Raw genomic sequence first — 27,783 nt, forward strand, 5'->3', positions numbered from 1 at the left:
CTTCTCGATTAATGGCATCAGGCGTGCCTCTCCCCTTCCTAAACCCAAACTGATCATCCCCTAAGTAATCATTTGCCCTACTCTCTGTCCTTTTGTCGATGATCCTGAGAAAAACTTGAGCTGCGTGGGATGTAAAACTTACTGTCCTGTAGTCCTCACACGATGTAGCCTTTACCTTTTTCGGAATAGGAACTAAGATTGATCTCACAAAATCTTCCGGCCAGATTCCTTCCTCATAGATACTACGAATCAGCTCATATAGCGTCTGAGACTACCACATTTCCCTAAACATCGCAGTAGTTCCGCAAGAATGTCATCCACCTCCACGGCCTTATTTAGTTTCATGTCCCTAGAAGCCCCTTCTATCTCATCATCGAGTATGCTTGGACCTAAGCTATCTTTGTCGACGTCATATTCTCTTCCTATATCTAAGCTTGTTGGCCAAACTTCTTTACCATAGAGTTATTCTATGTAAACCTGACATCTCTCTTGGATCTTTTCTGTTCCAACTATTATCTTACCCGACTTATCTCTGACTGTTAAGACAGATTTCCCCCTCCTACTCCCCGATAAGGTCTTAACCTTCTCGTCTTGGAGACTACTTTGAAGCGGACCCTGACCAATTATATGTTATTGAAGTATTTTCTGCAATAAAAAAATTCGGGAAGTTTTTGAACAGACCTTGGGTTATGTCCCAGTGATCTGGAAAAAATTTTAATCCAATCACGCTCCCTGGGGGCGTTATTCTGTAACTCTTTAAGTCGTCCGTATCCATCCTGCGAATGAAATCGATTACCTCGCCGTAAAATCGACCGGCATCACCTTCGGAAAACGCACGAGTATACGGTTACGACCAATGCCCTATTTGGAGGCACAAAATCCTTCCATAAATGTGAAGTCAATATTAATTTATGAATACCGAGTCTGAGAAGAAAAGAAAACTGCTTTTTTTCAATCAACGCCTTTGGTTGAAATTAGTTCCCGTAATTTCAAAATAGCAGACGCAGATTATTCATATTTACTGCATAACTAAAAATGACTTATCTCCCAATTCATTGGTTCACTATTATTTATTGCATACCTTTGATTTTATGACTGGCATTTTTATTTCTTCGATAGCTCGTGATAGATAAGAGACAGAAAAATTATGAAACAAGAAGTCTTCGGTAATAGGTTGTAAGTATTACCACAGTTCATTCAAATTTATTTGCATCTGCAAAACCTCTAATTTTACAAGTCATTTAAAAAATTAGATTATAATACCGAAATGCATCAAAAATTAACAGCAACTTCAGGAAACCAAATTCATTTGAATTAAGTTTAAAAAAAACTAATGTCCAGCTTCCAGGCGTTCGTATCCAATATATCGCTGGTAGCTCTCTTCGGCCATAAATTTTAGGGCGAGCAAAAGTCAATTTTACGCAGAATGCTATTTTGTTAGATGCACCATACAATGATGCAATTAAAATTCCATACCGCAAATTGAACTGGTAACAATCTAGAAAAATAAATACTTGGTTATTCCACATATATTTTTATTAAAACACGACCCGGGTTTCTACTTACAAAGTCATCATCAGGTAAAGTACAGAAAGACACAGAGCTTTATACAGTAGACAGAGAAGGGGAGGGGGGAGGTGGTTCAGATGTGGGAGGAGTGGAAAGAGAAGGGAAACTATTATGCATGTTTGGGGGGAGGGGAGGAAGGCGGTTAGGTATGGCGTCCGCCATAATGACACTAAAATCGCATTCAGAAATGGCACCGGCGACAATTACGGAATAACTCTCATGCTTATTCACGTATCCGCTACCATAGGCAAATTGTAAATTTAAAAAAGTAATCACCGAAATACGGACGATATGTGGGGATCACTTCATTGGGATCACATACTCAGCAGTCAACAAGATCATCCTCAGTAAATTTATAATAGATAACACGGAACCTAAATGGTACTACGCGGATGATAGAAAAGCATTGCGACGTCAAAGGCCATGTCACGTCAAGATGAATAATATAAGGGATGATATCTCTCGCAACAAAAAAAATTAGATCACTTATGATTACAAGATATCTAGGGCGAATGCTAAGAAGGAATTTCGGAAAGCGCTAAGCGATTTCAAAAGGAAAAGGTTGGCGGAAAATTTGAAAGAGCATTCGAAAGTATTTTGGTCATACGTCAGAGAGTTTCAGGGAAATAAGTCAACTGTTAATTCACTCAAAAATAATAAAGGCGAAAGAGTAACCATCAGTTTGCAAATTGCCCACTAATAAAAATTCCTTCTTTCAAATCGTATTCACTAACATCTCACAGAATACCCCCGATAGCTTACCAAAACGAGCCAGTCAACCGATGCCCAAAATTAAAATCTCATAAAATGGAATAGAACGTTTGCTGAAAGATAATAAGCCTATTAAATCTTCCAGGCCCGATGATATATCCGCTTGTATATTCAAGGATCTAGCGTCGGAAATTGCGCCGTATATATAAATAATATTTAAGAAGTCGCTAGTAGATCACAAGGCTCCCAGAGATTGGAAAACGGGCAACGTAATACCAATATTTAAAAACGGAGACGGGGAGGAACCGAGCAATCACAGACCTTGTTCCCTCACATCCATTTCGTGCAAGGTTATGGAGCATATAGTTGCTGATTCGATCGCGAGACACCTCGATAATCAGAAATTATTAATGAAAAATAAGCACTGTTTCCGCAAAGGTAAATCCTGCGAAACACAACTTGCGCTTTTTGTTCATGATATTCTTATTTCGGGAGGGAGCAATGTTCCAGTGGACGCGGTTTTTCTAGATTTTAAGAAAGCCTTTGACAAGGTACCTCATAGTAAACTACTCGCCAAGCTAGAAGTATACGGCATACATGAAAATATCCGGGGTTCGATGAAAGACTTTCTGAATGGTCGGATACAAAGAGTAGCGATAGATAAGGCTAGCTCAAATTCAGTCAAGTCACTTTGAGTGTTCCCTAGCAAAGTATTATCGAACCTCTTTCGTTCCTTCTTGACGCTAATGACATTGACTTCGTAGTCACAAGTAACATACGCTTATTTGCCGAGGATGCAGTGGTTTACAGATATATCCGTAATCCTGAGGATAGAGTAGCTTTATCAGATGACCAAAATGCTATACAACTCTGGTGCTACACTTGACAACTTGAAATTGCGCAGTGATGAATTTTTGGAAAATGAGAAATTCCCTTCCGAACGCCCTCCATCGGGACCACCGAATTGGAATGTGTAGACTCGATTAAATACTTGAGCGTAACCCTCTCTCACGACCTCCTCTGAATGAAATACATACGGGGAATATGTGAACAAGCTAACAAAATAATTATAATTTATCAGAAGAGTGTTGGGTAAGTGTGATGAAAAGGCTACAGAGAAATTTTATCTTTCGATAGTTAGGCCTCATTTTAGAAATGCTGCTAGTGTAAATGGGATCCTCATGCAGTTGGATTGATAGCTGAATTGGATCGCGTGCAGCGTAGAGGAGCTAGATTTGTACAACGTTGTTATGATAAACTTAGAAGCGTACCGAAAATATTAGAGCAGTTGGGCTGGGAATCACTCAATGGAGCGAAGGTGAAATTTTACAGATTGAAACTCTTGCATGTGCATTGGAAGGAGGTATATCTAGCAATTATGTTGAAAATGTATTATTACCCCAAAACGTACTACGGTAGGAGAGATAATTTCAATAAAATTAGAGAGATTTAGTGTAGAACAGATAAATAAGTCATCTTATCCAGCAATGACAAGGGATCAGAACAACATTGTCCGATCGCGGTAGGGGTAAAAATATTCTGGTCAAAATTAATCTGGTGTGTTTTAATTCCCTGCCACCTTAGCAGTGACTTGCGGGGTGTTAAAAAAATACAAAAATGACATCTTTAAGCAAATAGAAACGGGCGCCATCATTATGGAATTAGCCCCTGAAATGTGTACATGATGCGGGGGCCTCCGCGGCGAGGGTGTGGGATTACACCCCTCTCCCCCTCCCGGGCGTCTCGCCGTTCGTTCAGGCTGACGTCAACAAGGACTTGGCCTACCCCCCCACCACTCTGATGCCCCCGACATCCCATTACGTGATTCCTCGGTGTCTGAAATTGGAATCCTTGTGCTCATGATCACCAATAGTTGCTGCTTCACATGTCTTTGATCACAGCTCTCACTCATTACAATGTGCAATGTCTTTATATGTATATATATATATATATATATATATATATATATATATATATATATATATATATATATATATATATATATATATATATACTACCTTGATCAAAAATTTCCCGGAATTTATTCAGAAAATTAAAAATACAAGTTTATTCATCTAAATCTATATTGTCCCCTTCAAAGTAATCCCCATCGACTGCAACACACTTATGCCAGCGCTTGATCCAATCCTCGAAACATTTTTTATATTCGGTTTTCGGTATGTCCATCAGTGCTTCCTGCGATTTTTCCATTACTTCCTCTCGGCTGCTAAAACGCGTTCCCCGTAATGGTTTTTTAACTCGATTGAACAGAAAGAAGTCACAGGGAGCCAAATCAGGTGAATTCGGTGGCTGTTGGATGGTATTTGTTGCATTTTTCGTCAAAAAATTACGAATAATGATAGCACTGTGCAACGGTGCGTTATCATGGTGCAAAATCCACGAGTTTTCTGCCCACATTTCTGGTCTCTTTCGGCGAATTGCTTCACGCAAACGTCTCATAACGCCCAAATAATACTCTTTGTTTACTGTCTGGCCTTCTGGCAAAAATTCATGATGCACTACACCGTTGTAATCCATGAAAACCGTCAGCATTGCCTTCTTTTTTGATTGAAAACGACGTGGTTTTTTTGGTCTCGGCTCATTTGGTGAACGCCATTCACTTGCCTGATGTCTGGATTGCGTGTCGTACTCATAAACCCACGTCTCGTCTCCAGTAATGATCCTTTTGATGAATGTGGGATCGGATTCAGCCTCGCAAATCATGTCTTTTGCGACGTCAACACGGTCTCTTTTTTGCATGAAATTGAGGTCTTTTGGCACCAACTTTGCTGCTACACGACGGAAACCCAAATTGAAATGTAATGAAATAATGAAACCCAAATCATTAACCACAATGTCTTGGGCGGATCCATAGGCAATGTTCAAGTCCTCCGCTATTTCTCTGATGGTTAATTTGCGGTTATTGACCAACATTTCTTTTACTTTATCAATTTTTTCACCGACTTTCGATGTCGATGGTCTGCCACTGCGTTCATCATCTTCGATTGACTCACGACCACTTCTGAACCGCTCGTGCCACTGGTAAACGACCGTTTTTTTTAGAGAATCGTTGCCGAAACACTTTTCCAACATTTCCAACGTCCGTGCGCCACTAAATCCGTTTTTTACGCAAAATTTAATACAAGTTCGTAGTTGCAAATTTAAATCCATTTCTGAAATTGTAAAAAATCGCCAACACACACAGAGATAGATGTACTCTTGGCTACGTAACTTTTGCAAATGTCAAGTTATGACACTAAGATTTAAAGGGAATATCAACAACAGATGTACCAATTTAACAAAAAAAACGGAACTCAAATCGGAACGATGGGAGCGCCACACGGTGGTTATTCCGGGAATTTTTTGATCAAGGTAGTATATATATACACACACACATATACATACACACATATATACATATACACAGATAAAACTATTGTGAAAGTCTCACGGACGTGAATAATAATGGATAAAAGTTAGACTATAGTGGCTTGGGCCATCGAAAAAAACCTAGTGAGTTTCTTTTCTTTTTTGTTTTTCTGTGTTTTTGTCTGCGTCCACTAGTACTAACTTATATATATACACACACATATATACACACATTTATATATATGTATATATAGGCTGACACAATATAACACAAATAGAATAGAATAGCAACATTTAAAAGGACACTCACACGGTAAATTGTTCGAGCTTTCGGCCCTCAGAGGCCTTCTTTAAGTGAGACTGTGGAGCTATATATATATATATATACATATATATGTTCACACATCAGGGAAGGGGGGCCAGTTCCTTTCCCAGGAAGACCTGGTACCCGAAAAATCACATAGCTTGGGTGGAGCTGTAGGTGCCCAGAGTGCCTTGCCCGGGAATCGAACCCGGGACCCTCCGGTCAGCAATCCAACGCTCTACCCACTGGACTACCGCGACCCACACATATATATGATTATATTTTATATATTATTATAATATATATAATGTTCCCCGGCCGGCGAAGACGAGGAAGGGCACCTCCGAGTCAAGGGGGGGCACGACTACGCTAGGTTTTCCTTTCCTGCCGATATATTAACGTCTCTCGGAGAAGCCTCCCACCGTCGTCGTCACCCACCGCTACTCATTCCCCCGAAGTTCTTCTTACATTGCGAGCACTTTTCAATTGCGACAATCAATGTTAATGCGCTGGGGCGTGTAATGGAATTAATTAATCGGCGTTGGTACTGCTGACGGGCAATCGACACTCGCCTTATCGCTGTCCGCTATCGTGCACCTCCGCGTCACCCCCCGCCATCTCAAGACAGGGGAGAAGGGGGTGGTAGGCGCACAAAGGGCGCTCGGCTACTTACTCAGCCGCCGCAATTCGTGATGCATCCGGACGAGGTGTACGATCGGTTTGAAGTTCAATAGTCCGACACGATTAAGCAACCACTATCGCCTCGACGATAGCGCGCCCCCACCCCACCCCTGACGCGTGGGGACGCGGCCCGAGCAGGCCATTCGGAAGAGCCGTAGTGGCACCGGAAGCGGACCCGGAAGAGGACCGCGTACTCTGGGATTTTCTATTTCCGTGCCCCCCGCCAGCGCAATAGGAACTATAGGATGAGCCTCCGTTGGAGTAACGTCCCACCCCTGCGACGCAATCGTTTAATTACTTGCAGATATCGAGACGAGATCACTGGGGGGTGGGTGGGGGTGTAATGTGCTGTGGGGGCGTCGTCCCACCAGGAGTGAAAGCCTTTGGATGCGAGGCCACGGAGCCAACTGAGGGGAAGAAACGAAAGAACACGAGGCTATTACCCCTCCCGCCCTCCTTCAAGGCCGAGGAACAGGGGGGGAGGACCACCGCATGATGCACGGCTCTGCCCCCCCCCCCTTTCCCCTCTGCTCTCAGCGATGACGAATTTGGGGGAAAACAACGATAAAAAAACAGCCCCGTCAATTTTGGTGGGGAAGTTCTCCTTTCTATCCAAGATCGTTTTCTAACGAATGTCGTTTAGATTTCACAAATTAAGTGATCATTTAACAAAATTTAACATGAAAGATTGCTATCAATACGATACTAAAATTTTAAGTGATCAAATGTTGAGTCTCTGAGACCTTACCTTGGCTCATCAGAGGCATGAATTTCATAATTCTAAATTAATTCATTAACACCTTCTGCAACATCTTGATAATTTAGATTTTTAAACACATGCTACCAAACATTCACTAGAAACCATTCTCAAAAGCTTTTTACTTTACTTCTCCAAAAGATTGCAATGACTTCATATCATTTGGCATTGCAATAAGCAATTTATGAGCCAGCAACTGTAATTTGTTTCCACATGTTTAGTGGTAATTTGAAAGCAACAAGCATTGTATGTCAATCTTTTCTTGGAAAGTGCCTCACTATACTCTTTATTTTTTTAATTTTATTAAAAATAATTGTTCATAATAATTATTTAATTAGGCACTTTTAAGACCAGGAAAATATAAACTTTACAGAAAACATAGTGTACTACAATATACATTTTTTATTTTTCCCATAGACATTCTTGCAATCCTGTTTTGTAATTCCTATACTTGCCACTAAATCAAATGTGTCACCCCATACTGATCAACATATACAAGTACATCATTATCAATTCAGTCAAGACCATAAACACTATTTTCTTCCAAGTAACTGGTAAAATATAATTAGTATGATACATTAGATATAAAAATTTCCTTTTTTCGGCACAGAGTCAGAGAGCATTGGATTCAGACTTCTCTTAAAGAGGTATGCAATTTTACACGTTGAGCACTAAGTCCAAAGATGTCACCAATATATATTCGACAGCTACACGACCAGGATGAAACTATCCTCACCGTACAAACATGTCTACACACAAAACGCATCTTATTGACCGTTCATAGCCACATAAGTATACACTGTTTCCAGAGTCATATAGGTTGTTGAAAAAGGACCAGTATGCTATCTCTCTGCAGTCCAAGTGTCTCTGAAGCTGGCATTTAACAACTACTACAAGAAAAGAATCTTAAAAACCTCCTGCCTATAGTGCCCTTAACTAGCTACCTGTTATTACAATGACTCAGTACACAGAAGTGGAGTGCTAAGAGTTTTTAAATTGAAGAATACTCTTAATCATTTTTATTCCTCATTATAAAACAGCTTAATTATTTAGTCCAATTAAAAAATGTGTCTCATGCAATGGTTTAGCCCTGAGCTTATAATGTATATCAGGTATAAGAAACTTTTGCAGATTAAACGTCTACGTCACTTAATTTTCTGGACTAATAATTTTCCATTCAAAACATGAAGAACTACAAAAAATCAGCAATAAAGTACCCACTGATTATCTTAAACATGATAACTTCAATAATATTAAAAAGTATATCAAAATATATTTATATGTATTGCTATATACACCCTATACATACATACTCTGTAATCTTACATACATACAGCAAAAATGTACTACTTAATTTAAACTATGAGGTAATGTATCCAAATATAACCTATAGTATAATATTTTGGGGCTCAGCCGCCATTTGTCTAACCATCTTTAAATTGCAAAAGAAAGCCATCAGAATAATCACTGGGATATTTGTACTGCACCATAGAGGCTTAAATTCCATGGAATTGAATTTACTATCACTCTCATGCATTTATATTGTTTTAAATTCTGTATATATAAAAAACAACATTGGCCACTATTCCCATAACTCTGACTCTCATCATCATTACACCAGAGGAAGGCACAACATCCATTATGTCAACATAGGAACAAAAGCATTGAAATTAGGACCCTAGGAAATGGACATCAGATTATGTAACAAATTACCCAAGGGAATTAAGGATACTAAGGGAACTACTGCATTCAAACATAAATCAAAAACACATCTACAATGTAACATGCTCTACTCGGTGAGCGAATAACTCAACAATATTCCCGATCATTGAGTTCATCCTAATAGTTTGTAGCAATAGTCTAATTTACATTAATGCTCCTTACCCTTTTTTATTTAATTAATACCCTTAGTCTAATTTACATTAATGCTCCATCATTTGTACTGGATATTTGTGTGAATGTTACATTCTGTGCGTGCGCGGAATTTAGCTACATTTAATGTAATTGTTAGCACTATATCTTGTATCTAAATTGAGCCACTATACATTTTGCTCCTTTTTGACGTGCATTGTATCATTTACATACACGATCCACCAGGTATATTTGTAATATGACCTTTGGGCCAAATGTATTATCATTTGACACGTTCCAAGGTATTCTACCATTAAAAGATGGCTTTAGGGTGATCCTGGACAACTATTTTCCTACATACTGTGAGAATTTCTTCTTACTTACCTACTTTCTTCTCCAGCTGTTTGTAATTTCTTCTTGCAGTCGAAAAGTATTTTACCCTCCTTAATCTGCCCCGTTTATCCAACATTCTCCCTTCTACATCGCCTTCAGCACCCCAATACCTTTCGATATTTCCTCCACCAACTATCTATGTCTTTTTCCGGGTTTCCCCTAGAAACCTTCTTCCTTTGCCCACTAAACTTGAAACTTCATCATTAATCACCCTCTGTAACTTCTATTCTTCTTAACCGTATTTCAAAAGCTTCTAACCTATGCTAATCTACCAGCATCAAAGACCAACTTTTTTTTATCCATACAGGGCAGTGACTTATGGAAAATCCTTTCTTTACCTGTCAACACTTCTTTTCTTGTAAGTGCGTCTGCCGCAAACGCAATTCTTCCCTCTTCTACCGCCTCAGTAATGAACATCAGTTTCCGGGAGTGAGAGTAGAGCCTATCACGAATTACACCTAAGGCATGTGATGATCATACATTCGGTTCCTTATTTTCAGCCACGATTAAATTTCCTATTAAGTTGTCCTTCCACAAAATCCCACCATTTGGATAAGACGTGGAGTTGTCGTTCAAAGGCATCACCCAATTATTATAGTGAATTATTAACAGTAACCTATAAACTACCTATGGTATATATCTTACAACCGTACTACACAAGAAAAGAAGTGTTACTCGGTACACAAGTATGCTTAACTATTGTGTACATATATTCTATTTCATGAATACGTTCTAAGCTTTTATCTCCAAAGAATGTTGCAGCCAATATGCTTAAGTAAACCAAATTTTCTAAAATCCAACTTGTTATAAGGCGGAAATCGGTTCGGGGGCTTTCCTTTACAAATGAATGCACACCTTTTTTCCATATTATAGAAGCAGCTCATTAGATCAGTGAAGCATAGTTCACAAAGCAGAAACAATGTATAAAACCCTTACTTGAAAATTGAAACCTTGGTACCATTACCACATAAGTGTGTGCCCCGATTTCGCAAAATGAATTGGTTGGGCAACATGAAATAACACCACATAATAACTTAATAATCCTCTACATATACACAATACATTCGGTCGTCGAGAGTATTGTCAATGCCACAGCATGGGGAAAGTCTAAACAAATTGATTGCAGCTCTTTAACGCTGACCTAGGTTGGTAGAAAATGCAATAGAAAAAAGGGCGACGGTAATAAATATTGTAATGCATATCTTTAAAAGTCTCCCTAGGGAATTAAATAGCCTTGACTCCAAACTTGGCCATACAATATTACAATTAAATTCAATATCACTCTGTTTGGAAATAGAGCACAGAGTAAAATGATTGTCAGGTAAACTAAGGACAGCAAAGTGATTGCCAGGTAAACTAAGGACAGAAGTTCTCTCCAGAAAATTTTCTTTGCATTGAAAAATATACTACTCATTCTAATTTGTCCCCGGCGCAAAAAATAACTAACCTCAAATCTCAGCTGTTGACAATCTTTCCACCAACACTTCGAACAGGAGCCCACAAATAGTAACCACTTCCTTACGTACAGACAATTGTTATGTCGACACCAAATAATAAAAGCACTGCCAGTTACGCCACCATTATATCCAGGCGTATGAAGTAAGCGAAAATCCGCAAATCATCTCGTCCGTTCCCCACTGGCAACCAGGCACACTGCCAGACAGCAGAGGTCGGCATAGACCGTATATGGGCTATGTCAACATTTTAAAAGTGGTGGCGCTGCTAGTCGCATGTGTTGTAGATTTTAGCTTATTGGCGATAGAGAGAGATGGCGCTAAGCTATGAATCCGTAGAATTCCACTTCTTGATTATGTTCCTACAAACTTTTCAATTGCGTAACCATCGATTTTAAACAAATAATAATAAAGCTAGCATTTGTGTAAATGCAGTGCCAAATATTGACTTTATGGAGCTGCTATGGATATGAAAATATATGCATCTCGCTCTCTCATTCTTTCTTTTCTCATGCACAGGCAAGGAAATCCCTCTCGAGATAATTTATTTGGTAATTTAAAACAAAGACACCTATTAATATGATACGATTTACCAACAATACAAAAAGTAGATCTTTCGCAGTCGAGAGTGCCATAGCTGACTGAAAGACAGGTTGGCAGATATAAGTAGGTTCTTCTCTTAAACTTCTCAAACCACTAGTGAGTTTCTTTTCTTTTTTGTGTTTGTCGTCTAGTGCTCACTTCATGCATAGATATATAAAAGGAACCAACATGAAATGCGAATTTGATTTCTGGAAAACAAAACAAGAATATATATTTTAAGTTTAATATTAATAATATATTCCTAATGTTTATTTTACTAGGATACTGTATGGACACATTTGATATTGTTGATGCTTTAAATTGTGATTAAAATGCGACCCAGAATTATCATTAAATAAATTTATGTGTACACCTAGCCACTGCCTTAATAGGGCCATGCTTCTCAATATACAATGCAACCATTTCCTGTGGCCACCTCATCATATTCAGCCCACTCTCCTGGACTTAACACTTCTTGAAGGCTCATGTAGTTTCTCAATGCGAAACAAGCAGGGGTTTCATTCTCTAATCACTGCTTCCATCAGCACAAAATAGAAGCAACTCTTTCTTTGGCATATGGCGTGGCTCTTATCTTAAACTTCTCAAACCATTCATGGCTTCCCCTAAATACTCCTTTTTCAGCCATTGATGATCCTGGCACCTTCTGAATGAGGTCGGCGGAAATCATTTTTGCCTTCTCAGAAATGATATTCTCATTAATATGGTCACATTGAAATTGCTTTTTGTTTTGGCACAGTTTCGGGCTTAATTATGAGGAAGTTCTCCATTTCCAAGGAATTGTAAAAAACACTACAATTCCACGATTTGTGAACACATGGCCATGGTTTCATTGCTGCATCCTCACCTGATTTATTTATCCATATGAGAAGCAACCTTTCAACATATTTGGGAATACATAACCGTTTTGTAGATATTCATCAATCCCTATGAAGCATCCATCTCCTTGATTTTGGCCTTGTTCTGGAGAATAGTGAAAATCGTTTATTTCAACCAATTGTATTTTAGATCAGCCACACTCACATTTCATTCTCACTTGTCAATGATTTTATTTTTCATTTCTATGGTTATATAGGCCGACAAGGAAAGGGTAGGAACAGGATAGGGATTTTGGATGGGATGAAGGGATGAAGGAAGTACTCAGAGATGAAGAGGGGCTGGATGTAGACTAGGTTGCTGGCTTATGTGTTTTTTTTAGGAGTCACAAAATATTTATTTGGTAGTTGTGTCCATCCAAAACCTACCTTAACTGGTTAGATTACCTTATAATAATAATTTTCATTATCTTATGGCTGTAGTCATATTTGGTCACAATATTTTAGCTCTTTATGCAAATTACTCACTATGTGAGTCGCTCATCAAGGTTCCACTGTATTTGAGGTGTGCTTGTGATAAAAATGGGATAGGGAGAGTGAGGAAGAATAAATGGCTCATGGGAGAATGAGGATCAGTAGCACCATGTAATAGAGAAGTGTGAAAAAAGTGTGGTACCCTGATTTGTGTTGAAGGAATGAGGTTGAATTATCCTAAAAAAGATATATGAAAAAGATAGATATCCACACCAATGCTATGAGGGCTATTATGAACTATAAATCGGAGTCATCTTATCAGGTGGAGTTTTGTGCTGCCCGAAGGTGAAACTCAACTGCTGTGATTATGAGTCAGGGGGATAGAGTCTCACCACTGGTCAGTGTTTTTTTTTTTTTTTAGGAGTCGGAGTTTTATTGGTTACCAGAAGCTCCTTATATATGAATATTATCATGTTCATATGATTCTAAAATAATATTAGCCGATGGTGATACTGCAATTAGCCGACGAAATGGTATGTGGGAACTTATAAAGAAATAGGTACATATATGTTTATTTATTATTTATTCAGTAAAAATTATTTACATGACAATGAATACCAAATTACAATGTGAAAAATTGTGGACTCGGATGAAGTAGAGAAGAGAGTATAATGCATTGACTTCTTATATGAGTACGTATAGACTGGCATTAATTTTCAGTCAAAAGAACAAAATAAAGTGAACTATGATCCTCCAACATTAATTGTCATTTATATGGCTGATAATTTAAATTTCACCTGAAGGAAATTCGCTGGGAAAAATGGGACATACTATCAAAGCTTCTCTATTGACACTGGTCCGCTGATGTCCATGAATCAATAAAGAAAACAATGAAAAGATGGCTCATGGCAGATTATTACACACGTTTTGTCCTTATGATTCATTTAACTATCCATCGCTGATTTTATGTTTTACCTAAGGGCAAGAGAATGGATTTCGAACACGTCTTTTGATAGAAGTTGAATGGACAGGCTAGGTAAGTATGAGAAAAGAAATGTTTATGGCAGCTTTCCAATTCAAGGAATAGATTGTGTCACACACAGTGGTGTTACTTAATGATCATTACTTTAGCTCATTAATTATTCAAAGATTATTTTATTTATAACAAAGTCACAAAATTTCACAAAAGAGAGATCGTCAGTTGTTAAAAAAATAAAAGAGTAGAGAGTAAAACGAACACAAATATGGACCCCAAAACATTAGGAAATATAAGGATACAGAAAAGGATCCACAGCAATAAGTACACAAACAGGAAACATACAGATCTAATTAAGAACACAAGATAGATCTCTTGGAATAACGCAGAAAATCGTAAAATGTAAAAAGAAACAGATGATTATGATAGTGTACAGGCTGTATTAAACAGAATATAAGAAATGAAGAGAAAAATGGACTGAGGATAAATGTAGAGATAGGGAGGAAATTATGCCTAAGAGAAACACTGAAAAAACTCATTCCTTGATCTGAAGGATATTAATAATGAGAACAAATATTTGAGAAAGAAAATTGTAGAATTGATAACTGGTGAAGTTGAATTTGCATTGAGATGGAAGGAATTGTTTAAGAAAGAAAAATATACAGAACAATTCTATTCAGGACAATTAGGAAATAGTATCCTGGAAAAAGAGCAATCAGCGAAGAAGTTGGACAAATCATAAGTATAACAGAATTTTATCAGGCCTTCAAGAAGTAAAAGTAGAGGAAAGCACCATGGCCAGATCTAAAACAGGAGACAGTAGATAGGGCCAAACAATCACTTCATATCAAAAGCAGACTGTCAACATGTGAATAAATCAAGATGGGCATGAAACAGTTAATGTAAACCAATTCATAGATTGTGGCATTGTACAGGGTAACAAGCTGGGCCATCCTAGAAAAAGACAGCGAAAATTCCAATTTTTAAATGAACCAGTGCCTATATTGAAAATAACCTGGACAAACAAGCAATGAAGAAGTCCTGGACAGAATAAGAGTTGAGACTAATTGAGAGCAGCAACAGAAAACAGAATAAATGGGTCAGTAGGCAACCGATGAGACATTTAATTTAAAAAATTTCATTTAAGCCTATATGCTAGTATTATACAGGGTTAAAAACTGGGAAATCCTCAAAAAAGAGAGGAATTATGAGTTCCTGAATGTTCTCCTTTGCCTATATTTATGGTACTATGGATGTGAAAGCAATAAATAATTTATCGAGAGAGTGAGGGAAAAGTACAAGTTGACCAAAGTAGAAGCAACAGGCTAGAAAAACACTTGATAAGGCACTGAGATTGAGTGTAAATCTTATTAGGGAACATTAGAAGTATAAAGAAAAAAGGAAGACATAAAATGAAATTTATGGGTGGTAAGAACAAATATATTTGCACTTGAATGTGAAAGAACAGGCATTAATCAGATAACTCCTTACAAAGAGATTATGCATTACACCCACAAACCCCACTTGTCAAGTTAGAAGTCCTCCTGATTAAGCCTGAGCCAGCTATTTATGTGGTACTCATTTCTGCATTCTTCACTAAGATTGACATATTTAAATGTCAAATATGACTTAGGCAACATTTCCGCATTATAGTCAATGGTATATGTAAGCTATGATCATTTAGGTTAAAAACATAAAAAATTTTTTTCATTGAGTCTTACCTTTGGAGGAGACAATGCTTTAATTTTTTTATCTCACCATAGGCCTTCCATTATGCAGATGATCCCGCATTTCATCCAAAAAATTGGTAATCCCTACAGTAGTTATGTCATCACCAAATTTTCTGAAATATTATGGAATATCACAGTTTTACCTTACTTATTTACGTAATATTTTAATCATCATCAATTTTAAACTTGTTTGTGTGGTAATTTTACATAAATAAGACAAACAGGATAAAACCTACTCAAGGGTTTTTTTCCAAGCAATATATGTCCTTAAATCTGATTCATATGTTTATCTGATTTCAGCTCATCCAACATCTTCATCATGCTTGGTATGAATAGAGATTTTATTTTATATGAGCTTGTTTTCTTAGTTGTTACCCAAAACAGTATATCAGATGCAACTGAAGCAAAATAATCTACATAACATTTACCCACACCTAATTACTTAATTTACATATCTGATACCACACTTTACGTAACCTGCAACAAAGCTCAACAAAACAATATTCTCTGAACTTCAATGCTTGTTATTTTATATTGTAGTTACCCACATAGATTAATATCAATACATCAGAGATCACACAGGTTTTATTGGTATGTATGGTATTAACTCCAATTAGATCACAATAAACCTCTATCATTATCAACAAGATATCATTTCACTGTTTTCTTGAATGTCTTAGCTGATGAATAAAATTATTTGATGATTAAAAAGAATGTTCTCACTGAGGATAACTGTGAACAGCATACTATATATAATTGAGGGCAAAATTCTCCATAACAAAGTGGAAGCAATGCATCCATAGATATTGTAGTCCTAACAGTCCTTAGAAGGTAACAAATACAGTTAAAGTGATTGCCAACTTTTTGATTAAATTGATGATCAACTAAAATTCTTAGGATTTTAGTCAAAGACATGTGTGGTATCAGTTTGTCCCCAAGGTCAATATGAAAGTTCGTATTTTGTTATTTTTATAAAGGGTTGAATCAGATTCATCCATTCAACTTCAGGGGAAATGACACCATATTCAAAAGTGTTAACAATGGATTCTAATGATGTGAGGAACAGAAGAAACAAATCAATCTGTGGCACACTTTGATGGATTGAAAGAGAATAGCGCGCAGTGTGCCAAGGCTCTATGAACAATGAATCAAAAGCAGTCTGTTTGAATCTAAGAAAGAAATGGCAGTAGTTTTCTGCACATCATGGCTCATGAGAAGAAAAGGAACCAGAATTTACAACTAGGTACATCATGTGCATAAACATGATGGAAAACTGCCCGGGAGACTGGGCATGTGGCAGCCTGAAGGGTACTACTGAAACAAACACCAGAAGGCTATGTCTGAAGAAGCTAAACTGAATTTCCTCATAGCTTACTCCACTAGACAGTATACTCCACTTGGTGAATTCTCCTCAAGACACCTCAAGTAGGGATCTGGATGCCACTGGAAAAACCTATTACCTCCTGGTTTCTATCCCAGGCCCTCGGTATTGGAAGCCCGGCCACTAGCCGCCTCATCATACTGAAATTTCCAGAAATTAGAGAAGGTCTATAATGATTATTTCAGTGCACCATCACTGATACTTTTGTTTCTTCCTACAAGTAAATATTTTTTCAATTGGGAACTCTCAGTACATCTTCATCAATGCACGGACAAGCCCTCCTTGTATGCAGATGTCATATCATGTCTAGCAAATGCCCTCTCCAAGGGTTGAACTTATTAGCAATGTCAAATTTATGTTGACAATGTGGGAGTGCTGTTCTTAGATTCATCTCCCTACAAAGAAAACAATATCTTTAATTTTACATGAAGAATTCTCACCGATGCAGTGTCCTCCAATAAAATTTGAGGAGTTACATATTGTGAGGGCATAGGCCACTACATTTCTTGGTCTTTGATTAAGTGAACATCTGAGGCAGATTTCTCATAGAGACTATATTCTTCAAAAAATGTCACCTGATGCATTTTTGCTGCATTGCCTGCTTCATATACAAGTGGTTGGAATACTTTTAAATTGTCATATCAAGCAAAAATATATTCAAATTTTAGAAATAGTATCATTCTAGGATGGGACAGCACATGCCCAAAAAGGCATTCTCAATGAAGGAGCTGAAGAAGGCCATCAGGGTAATATTTGGGATCTGAAGGGTAATTATTTTTTGTCTTAGAAATTCTACCATTTACTTGTTCATATATTTACCGCACTGTTAAAATGAGTCACTTGATGTGTGCTTATTGAACATCAGCATGATACAATATCCAAAATAAGGGGACGTACACACATTGGGTGACCAACTAATCACTTGTCAGTCAGTCAGAAAAGAATATATCATACTGCCTCAGTAATCTATGACAAACTTCTACCCTTAATGAACTCCTCTCCCAATACGACCATTTGTAAAGACAGACTGAGGTCTTTTCACCCAGGATAAAAGTATATGATTTCAAAGGCTATCTAAACTGACTATATATATATATATATATATATATATATATAGTCAGTTTATATCACTATCACTATATATATATATATATATATATATATATATATATATATATATATATATATATATATATACACACACACACACAAATTTGATGACATATAAGACAAATCTTTTTTCCCAAAATTTTTCCTCAAAAGATCACCCGCATCTTACTATTGAACTCCATGGGTTAAAACTCAAGACTGAATGCTATTTTTACTCCAGATGGTCAGTACTCCCTATTTTGACTTCAATATATTTAGATAGTTATATTTACTTATATATATTATTCATTATTCAATTGAAGAATGTTAATGTGTGGTTTGTTATTTTCAAGCTCATCACTATTATGTGACGTGAATATAACACTGCTCGCTTCTGTGATGCCAAAAGAGGTGCATGGGAGATATCAAACAAACTAGATCTTATTTTATCACAACTGATCATAACTAAGCAGCATTGAACTATACAAGGTTTATAACTTGGCTGGGGAAAACTTTTTTCCCTTTGTGTGCCCAACTGAAATGAGAGAGCATCTGATATGCCGTCAAATATGGTAATTCCAATGTATTATGTTATTTCCTAATGTTTGTTTGTAAGCAATAAATTGCTTATCATCAAAGTTTTGGCCTAAAAATTCAATAAAAATGTTATCAGATTATTAATACTCTATCAGCTTTTATTAATAATTTAGTTAATTAAAAAATATTTGTATTGTTTTATCAAAATTGTGGTATAAATATCATACTGACAAAAAGAATAATTAAAAAAGCAATTCATTGCACAATATTTAAGATTCAATCGTACAATAAAAAGTAATGTACCATGGCACATTGCAAGTAACATATGAATAAATAAATTGATACACACAAATACAATTAATATAGCAAGAAATAAGTACAGGGGTTTTATTCAATATTTTATCTTACCCAATTATTTTCTTCCTGAATCATTTTCATAAAAGAAGAATGATCCATTATAAAAGTAAAATGGTTGTTCTTTGAAAGAAAATTATTTGGAATTTAATGAATTCTGATCATTGAGAGTCATTCACTTTAAAGTGATTTAATACTGCTTCATTAAATGAAAGATATTAGGAAAATGGAGATATTTTCAAGGGTTATGCATTCTATAATTTTGAGGAAATAATAGGTTTTTGAAGGATTATGTTTTTACTAGCAGCCTGTATATTAAATGGCCATTTTGAATAGACGAGTCAATGAAAGTTATGGCCCATTTTGGATTTTTGTCCAAAAATGGATGGCAATGGGAAATAGTAGCTAATTTGTAGGACTCAATACACCCTGCAGCACTTGAATTAAAATGTCCAGGGTATGAATTGTATAAGGGAACGTTCATCTTTCTTGGCCACCTATTTTTGTCTCAAAGCATTAATTTAGTAAAAGTCGCATAGGAAATCGCAGAGGCTAATAGTATGGCTAAGGTAAGCTAATTCTGCACCAGATCCATTGTAAATCAATACTGACCATAATTCTTTTAATGTAAGTGCTAAAATTATTATCATAATAGTGTAGCATTTTATACTTCAATTAATAATTGTACTTTAATTTTGTCATTTTATTTTAAAGGTTAATAAACATATGGATTAAACAGAGGGTGCCTGTCACATGACCTAAGAAGAGGATTTCATCAGAAGCAAGCAATTCATTGGCTGGTTCCAAGGGATTGAAATTATAATTTTTTACAGTTTCATGGGTCACAGAAAATTTGGGTATAAAATATAACTTAATCTCTATCCTTACAAATTTTAAACTATATTACACAGCCTGAGAGCTCCTCCAATGCATGTACCTCAGGAAACCAGGTTTCTCCATTTGATTATAATTTACAAGCCAAATAAAACCTATAGTGCTATTTTCTTTCCTGTATGTCAAACTTCAGATAAGTCTGTGTGTACCTACAAGTTGGAAATAACAAGAATGCTGAGTTTTTGCATTCACTCAGGAAGTAGGTAGTAAGAGTTAATTTGATGGAATAACAAGAGAAATTTTATAGAACCAGTATCCTATGAAAAGTCTTTACAATTGTTGAATAGAAAATTTTATTGATAAGTAGATTGTTGATGAAATTTTATATCATAATTGTAATTTATACGTAACCCTTAATTACAAGAACAGTATGCTCTTAGCTATTTTGTGTATTTTGTTATCATTGAAGTTTTTCTTTGCCATAAGCAAATTTCACACTATTTAATAGTAAATCTGAGATAAAAATTATATGATTGAGCAACATTGTGTAATGTTTACATATTATGAATATGAATGTGATTCAAAATAGAAAGGGGTTATGTGATCAATATATAAAGTGTATGAATGGCTATACACGTTGAATAGATCCTTTTAAATAGTTCACTAAAAATTCATGGAAAGACCTTTGAATGCTCTTTTAAAAATTGTAGGCATTCCATGTTAAATATCAAAATATTTCTGCTTTCAGCATGTGGCAATTATAGTATGCACAGGGGAGGGTGCAGACCTCAGTTTTCTAATTGAGACAAAAGTCCAATTCAGGGAAGTTTTAAACAAAGAGGGAGCCTTTCCACTAAAATCCAAAAGCTTCAGACAGAACTCTTTCTGCCTCTCCTATCACACACACACATTAGTGCTCATTACTTTGCCTATTAAGTAATTTACTCACTGCCTCTATAAAGGAAGACCTATAAAGAAGACATCCAAAACTAGCTGCAATCTCTGCCTTGAAGATTCAGACTTTGAAAACAAGGAGAAGGAAAGTACATGGAGATCCAAGGATAAGGACTGATCACGTGCACTTTCCCCCTTGCCTGTCAATGTTAGAGCCCTTGGCCTTGACCGCAATTCCCCTCTCCTTCCTGATCATACTATCCCACGAACAATGCAGAGTAACCTCCAATCTCAAACGTCTGCGCTTCAGCCCTGCTTCAAATGAATGTGTTCAGAATGATATTCTTGTCGGAATGTATGAGTGCACAGCCTTTGATGCCCTCTCAACAGAGAGTGCCTCCCATTGGAAGTGATGTCTGTTGCATGTCCTTTTGGTCCACGGTTTAGAATTCTTGCTGGGCTCGTCCCCTCACTCACCCATTCCCTCATGGGCACTGCTGAATGCGACCTTCCCTCCCAGGGAAATGGATGCCCATACTCCCTAGTCCTGGTACACAGAGCAATTGATTGCCATCTCATCACAAAAAGGCCGGAAAGAGTCCATTGCTGATGTTGAGTGGTATACAATGCACGCATTTGCACCCTTTTAGGCGACCTACTTTCATCCTTTGAATCTCAGTTTGAAGCGGAGCACAAGGTAGGCCACACAGCGAAGGAGGATGAAGAATGCACCCAAAGCTACGACATCGATCCAGTACTCCCCATTTGCCATATCCAGCTCTTCCAGGAATTTTGTTGGGGATTTGTAATGGCAGTATGCCTCGGAGCACTTGAGCTTGGCCCTGTTATATCCGTATATGGCAAGCATGGAACCCTCAAAGCCATAGCGAATGTATGAGAGGTATGAAAGCCACTGCAGGTAGGTAGGAATGGTGTTGAAATTCACAAAATATCCTGAGAAGAGTAGAATCGGCACTGATGTGACGGGTCCCAGGAACACACCATTCTGAAATTATGACAGAAACAGTTTAGTGGCAATGGTGGAGTGTGGTGCATTTCAGGATTTCACTGAAAAATAAATGACTGCACTAGAGCTAAGAATCAAAGCTGTTATGAATACCTTGCACTTTCAAGAGTTCTTGCTGTCTAACAAATCAAAATATCCCTGATTTTTCCCTGATGAAAGAGAATTATTCTTATGTCAGAAGCTGTCTATTAAAGCCAGTTCTTATTTGAGAAGAAACTTATAATTGTGCATTCAACCACAGAAAATACCCTTACTGTACCAACTAATAATGATGTTCAAGCACTATTGATTTAATGAGCAGTGGAATTGAATGCTGTTGAACCTGCATGACGTTCCATACAAATACCCAAGTGCAACTCTGCTGAGTTGAGAGACCCTTTTCGCTGGTGTGAGTAGGTACTCTGCATTTGGAACACAACTACATGGGTTCATGTTTCTTTTCCATTCAGTCAAGATCATACAAAAGCACATCCTTTACAATTTCAACAGCTTCTTCTAGCCATGTATCTTGAAATCAAAGGCTCTTAATAATTCAATATTGATTGTAACAATTAACCTCATTAATGAATATAAGAATTCATATTTTATTTGTGTTGATATCTGTACTCCTAGTCCAATGGCCTTCAGAGTGTAGATTCATCTTTTAGACTCATGAATTACCAAAGATTTAGATGCAATATCTCTTCAAGTATTTTCTCTCCAAATTTCAATTGATGGCAGACATCAACTTTACATATTTTTCACTGGTTTCTTCATAACTGAAATTTTGAAATTTCTGAGTGGGTACCTGCTTCTGCATGTAGCACTAATAGCATAACATTTGCAACCAAGTTGCATGATTGGCATGATAAATATCAATTCTTGGACTCAACCTAAGATTTTTTGATGGATGTGTGAGTTTTTGGCGCATTCACCTGGTTTATGCAGAATAATGATCATATTCTTCTAAATCACTGCCAATATAATGTAGCAGAGAACTAAGGATTGTTTGAAGTTAGATAATGGACCATCTAAGGTCATATTTTTTCATGGGAGATATGTTGACATTGCAGGCCTTGAATCTGTCCTCTCAGTTATTGAGAGGTTGTTTCACAGGCATCTCCTCCTTAATCTGTTTTGGTTAAAGGGTCTCACCTCAACAGTAAGTGCAGCTCCAATGAGCAGTCCAAGGCTCTGTGCCACAAGTGAAGTCAGAATGAACATGAGCAAGAACAAGAAGAACCTGGTGGCCTCCAATGGCTGCGATGTCATGAAGTACACTATTATGACATAGACTATTGAAAATGTGATCTAGGGAGCAAGAAAAACAGTAATTAGACAAACTATAATTAATGATCAATAAATATTAAAAGGATTGTTATAATTAGTTTAGAAATTTAGGCACATTACTTAGTGGCTCATTAATATGCAAAACTAAAAACATATTTGGTCTATACATATGTGAATGGAGATATGTGTTGTTATAGCAATGCTAACATTTTGTAGCTTACTCATATGTGTTCACCTTGTTTTGAAATGTGTTTCAAAGAGAGAAGCCAAGTAAGGCCTATCCAATAGATGTACAATGGACGTCCAAAATACACAGTTTAATATATTGCCAAAAACAACAATAAATATGTTTATGACAGGGCTGGCAAATCACTCTAATGTTTTTACTAGCATGATGACTTAGGAAACTTGTAGTGATATATATATATATATATATATATATATATATATATATATATATATATATATATATATATATATATATATATATATATATATAAAATATCTTCGAAATGGAACGCTCATCGGCGACACACAAATATATAAAAACACAGATGTAGATTTTTAGAATATAGAGACACAAAGAAAGGACACTCACAATTTGTTATTTTACGTTTCGACAGCACGGCTGTCGTCTTTCTGAAGACGACAGCCGTGCTGTCGAAACGTAAAATAACAAATTGTGAGTGTCCTTTCTTTGTGTCTCTATATTCTAAAAATCTACATCTGTGTTTATATATATATATATATATATATATATATATATATATATATATATATATATATATATATATATATATATACATATATATATATTTTTTTTTTTCAAACACAAAACCCCATCATATGGTGAACAAATATTCATGAGTCATAACAATGAAACTTGAACCATGTATACATTACACATTAAGCTAACAGTAGAACATAAAATTAAACTTTTGTACAATAAATGTTCAAACATCAAGTACATAATCAACTCTAAATTGAAATGCTCTTGCACTGCTACTGACAAAATAACTCCATTTGCACAACACTATGCCTATTCCTTGATATCACAACAGTCAAAAATGGCAAAGAGTCCAATGTAATATCATGATTTTTGAAGTTAAATATCTTTAATTTCTCAAAAGTTATCACAAAACCTAATGTGCTGTATTACTTAGCAAGTTAGACACTTTTATCATTCAGAAATATATTTTAAGGAAATTTCTCCATTTTTACAGCAGGGTCGAAGAAATAACTCAGAATTGACATAAACTCATTCTCAATATATAGATGATTTTAAAAAAACACAGATTGCGTTTTAATGCATATTAATCATAAATGAAACAAAACTGATAACTGGACAGGAGCAGTACTTTACTTTTAAATCCAGCCTTGTACACACCTAATCCTGGATGTTCGGGTATTTCAGGTCACAACACTAATCAGATCCCCCAAATATTTTAAGAAAATTCTGAATCATAATCAAAGCTACACTGATATCTAGAGATTAAGCTACAGGAGCTATGACTTGTCTAGGCCAGGGATGGAGGCCTCACTTAAAGAACCAGATCCATCAGAACACCAAAGGATGGAGGTTTGATAGGTGGTCTCCATAGCTCTACCGTGGTGCTCTTTTCCCCTGTCCACATGTGGCAGGCAGGTGAAACATGGTTTAGCACGAAGGACCAAGAGGTCTAACATAAGTGCCAGTGGGGCTCCTGTTCAAGGTCCCCCACCTCCAACCCTACAATCTTGCTATCATTTGGATAAATGGTTTGCCAGAAAATGCTTGCCCCAAATTTCTCCCATATCCAGGTAGTCTTGGCTTAGCAATAAATGATACAAACAGTGTTCCCATTTTGCAAGCAGAACTATCAGAGTGAGTGAAATCACATTTTTATATCTAACCAACCCTTTGACACGTATGATGAATCCCAAGATTTTGTACAACTGAGAGGAGGTGAACTTTGATAATTTGGGGATGATGTCACACTTGCACAAAGTACCACTACACAGATGATGTTGCGTACCCACAATCAAACCCCCTCATCCTTCACCTGCTGATGTGACAAGAGCAAATACCTATTATATAATGAATTATCTAATAATATAGAGCCAAGCTAGTACAATCACATTTTCAGATCTAACCAACCCTTTGACACGTATGATGAATCCCAAGATTTTGTACAACTGAGAGGAGGTGAACTTTGATAATTTGGGGATGATGCCACTCTTGCACAAAGTACCACTACACAGATGATGTTGCGTACCCACAATCAAACCCCCTCATCCTTCACCTGCTGATGTGACAAGAGCAAATACCTATTATATAATGAATTATCTAATAATATAGAGCCAAGCTAGTCAAGTCGTATTGCTAATATTTCTGGCCAAGATGCTTCATTTATTTACCTGAAATGGTAAGTCTGCCATTGTCTTTGCAAAATAAAATGACTTGAGGGAATACCAGTAGTTCAAGTGCTCTCTAACAAACACAGCCATTTCCAGTGGAACTGTAAAAGAGGAGAATGACAAGGGTAAGTATGAGTAAGACAGGAAAAATTATATCTAAAATTTTCATGCTGGTGCTCATTTATTTATTAAAATCTCTAGCACCAAAAACTTTAATTAGCCAGTCACTGAAACTATATCTGGCATCAAAAATTCATTTATGATTTAAATTCTTACTCACATGTCAAAATTGTTGGCATCATGGCAGTGAACATGAGAAACAGTACACAGAAAAATATGCATCCAGAATTACTGAATACTTTGGATGCTTCATTGCCAATCCCTTGGTATATCAATCCAATGAGAGTCCCAACCACCACATGCGACACCAGACGAAGACGTGTCAATGTCTGCAAGGATGAACAAAAACAGTATGATTAAGAGCAAGGCATGCCACTGTGTTTCAAGAGCTGCATAGTCGTGCACTTCACTGAAGTTTCCTGAAGTGGGGGAAATCCATGGTTCACAAGTACAAAGGGAATACATGTTTTATGTGCATCTATTACAGCTACCTCATCTTTAAGGACTTTGGTGAGCGCATTAGTGAATACTCAACTCTGCATTTAGTTCATTGATCTCTGCATTTTGTTCAGTGATCTCTGTATAATCACTCTCCACTTCAGGAAACCCCTTTCTTCAGATTAATGAAGTAATTTTCTAGTCAAACTAGGGACTTCTCCGAAGGTCATAGAAATACATATGTGCTGAGAGTTTCCCTTGTCCCAATAAAGAAAGCTATAAACTTCCATTGCCTCAGTACTATCCTCAGTTGACAGTTTGACAGAAAGAGCAGCTGAAGGAGCATAGATTTGAAATGAATGGTGTCTTCTTAACTTCCTAAAACCAAAATTAAACAAGTCCAGCCTTATTTATTTCACTAAAAAACAAAGTTTCCAAAGCAATCTCAGTAGATACAGCAGATGTAAGCATTCCCCAAAATTCCAGCACCCAATTACTTGGAGTTATTCTTCAAAGAAACATGTCTTGGCAGGAAAACATTTTCAAATTACATGGAAATTTAAGTTCCCTGTGCTTCCTCTATTAGACATTCTGTAAATTTAGTCTTTCTATCCATTTATAATGGTGAGTTTTATTCCTGTGTTACTTTCAGTCTCTTCTTCTAGGGTTCGTCTCCCCAGGTGGGCATAATCCTCCAAATTCAAAAGAGGATCATACATTTTATGAGCAATGCTCCTCGCAATGCACTATGTAAACCTCTCTTCAAAAACCTTTGTTTATTACCAGTACCCTGCATATATATATATATATATATATATATATATATATATATATATATATATATATATATATATATATATATATATATATATAAAGTCATCTGGCATGCAAAGGGTAATATTTCTCAGTATGGGTCCAACCGCGATTACCATAGTCATTTTACTCGGGCCTGCAATGATCTATACCAGCCATTTGTCAGAACACACAATATCACTCATGAGCATGAAGCAATGTGCTTAAAGTTATTCAATAAACTTCCCCATGAAATCAGTTATGAAACAAAAGTAACCATTTTCAAGGAAAAGCTGTTCAATCTATTTAATAAATAATATGTTCTATTCTGTATGTAAATCACTGACATTGTCTCTACATATCAATTCTGATGTAGCCAAATAACATGTAAATACAGTAGTATATTGGTATGCATACATATTGAGTTTTTTCTAAAATTGTGAAGTTCACATCTGATGAGTCCTATATTTGTATATGTGTGAATATGCACCAAATCACCAAACAAATAAATGCATTAGTATTATTATTGACCGCACCAAACCACAGAGTGCACATCAATAGTTGCTTAGAACTGAAAATGCAGTTTCACTTGCCCTGAAAGTTTGATGAGTGTCTTCAGTCTACAAGGGGCTCCAATGTGATGCAATCATACAATGCCAACTCGCTGAAAAAATTGCATGTGACAGATACCTCTGACAAATAATGGTGCTCCAGCCATTTTGTGATATTTACAAAGGACGCCAGGCATTTTTTCATCCACTTCTTTATAATCATCTGGAGATAAAACCAAATTGAGGTCAATGGGATTATTACCTCAATAGTTGCCCGTCCACTGTCCCACTGTTTTTCCCAAATATGCTCTATCAATAAGGAGAGGCTTCTCAAAATGTACTCCTTGGTTCACCGTCACCATTTTTTGGCCCAGCTGCCTTTTGACCCTGTTTGATTAGAGTAGTCCAAGGGAGAC

General features: G+C 36.6%; 2 protein-coding genes across 2 annotated transcripts in view; both read right to left on the bottom strand.

Moving 5' to 3' along the window:
- LOC139687238 (ATP-binding cassette sub-family G member 1) overlaps positions 1-11,303 on the bottom strand; it is a 52,401-nt gene extending 41,098 nt beyond the window's left edge. Inside the window, exon 1 of the mRNA XM_071584369.1 lies at positions 11,083-11,303. The gene's annotated coding sequence lies outside the window, so the exon portion shown is untranslated. The remainder of the gene's footprint in view (positions 1-11,082) is intronic.
- A 7,624-nt stretch (positions 11,304-18,927) lies between these two features.
- LOC139687239 (ATP-binding cassette sub-family G member 4-like) overlaps positions 18,928-27,783 on the bottom strand; it is a 44,106-nt gene continuing 35,250 nt past the window's right edge. The window contains exons 10-13 of the mRNA XM_071584370.1: positions 25,747-25,915; positions 25,467-25,567; positions 22,935-23,090; positions 18,928-21,779 (exon numbers count right to left, since the gene is read on the bottom strand). Of these exons, the coding sequence (XP_071440471.1) occupies positions 21,435-21,779; positions 22,935-23,090; positions 25,467-25,567; positions 25,747-25,915 (771 nt within the window). The 3' untranslated portion in view covers positions 18,928-21,434. The remainder of the gene's footprint in view (positions 21,780-22,934; positions 23,091-25,466; positions 25,568-25,746; positions 25,916-27,783) is intronic.

Source organism: Hetaerina americana, unplaced genomic scaffold (assembly GCF_022747635.1).
Source record: "Hetaerina americana unplaced genomic scaffold, ioHetAmer1.1.p SCAF_18, whole genome shotgun sequence".
In the NCBI taxonomy this organism is placed as follows: domain Eukaryota; kingdom Metazoa; phylum Arthropoda; class Insecta; order Odonata; family Calopterygidae; genus Hetaerina; species Hetaerina americana.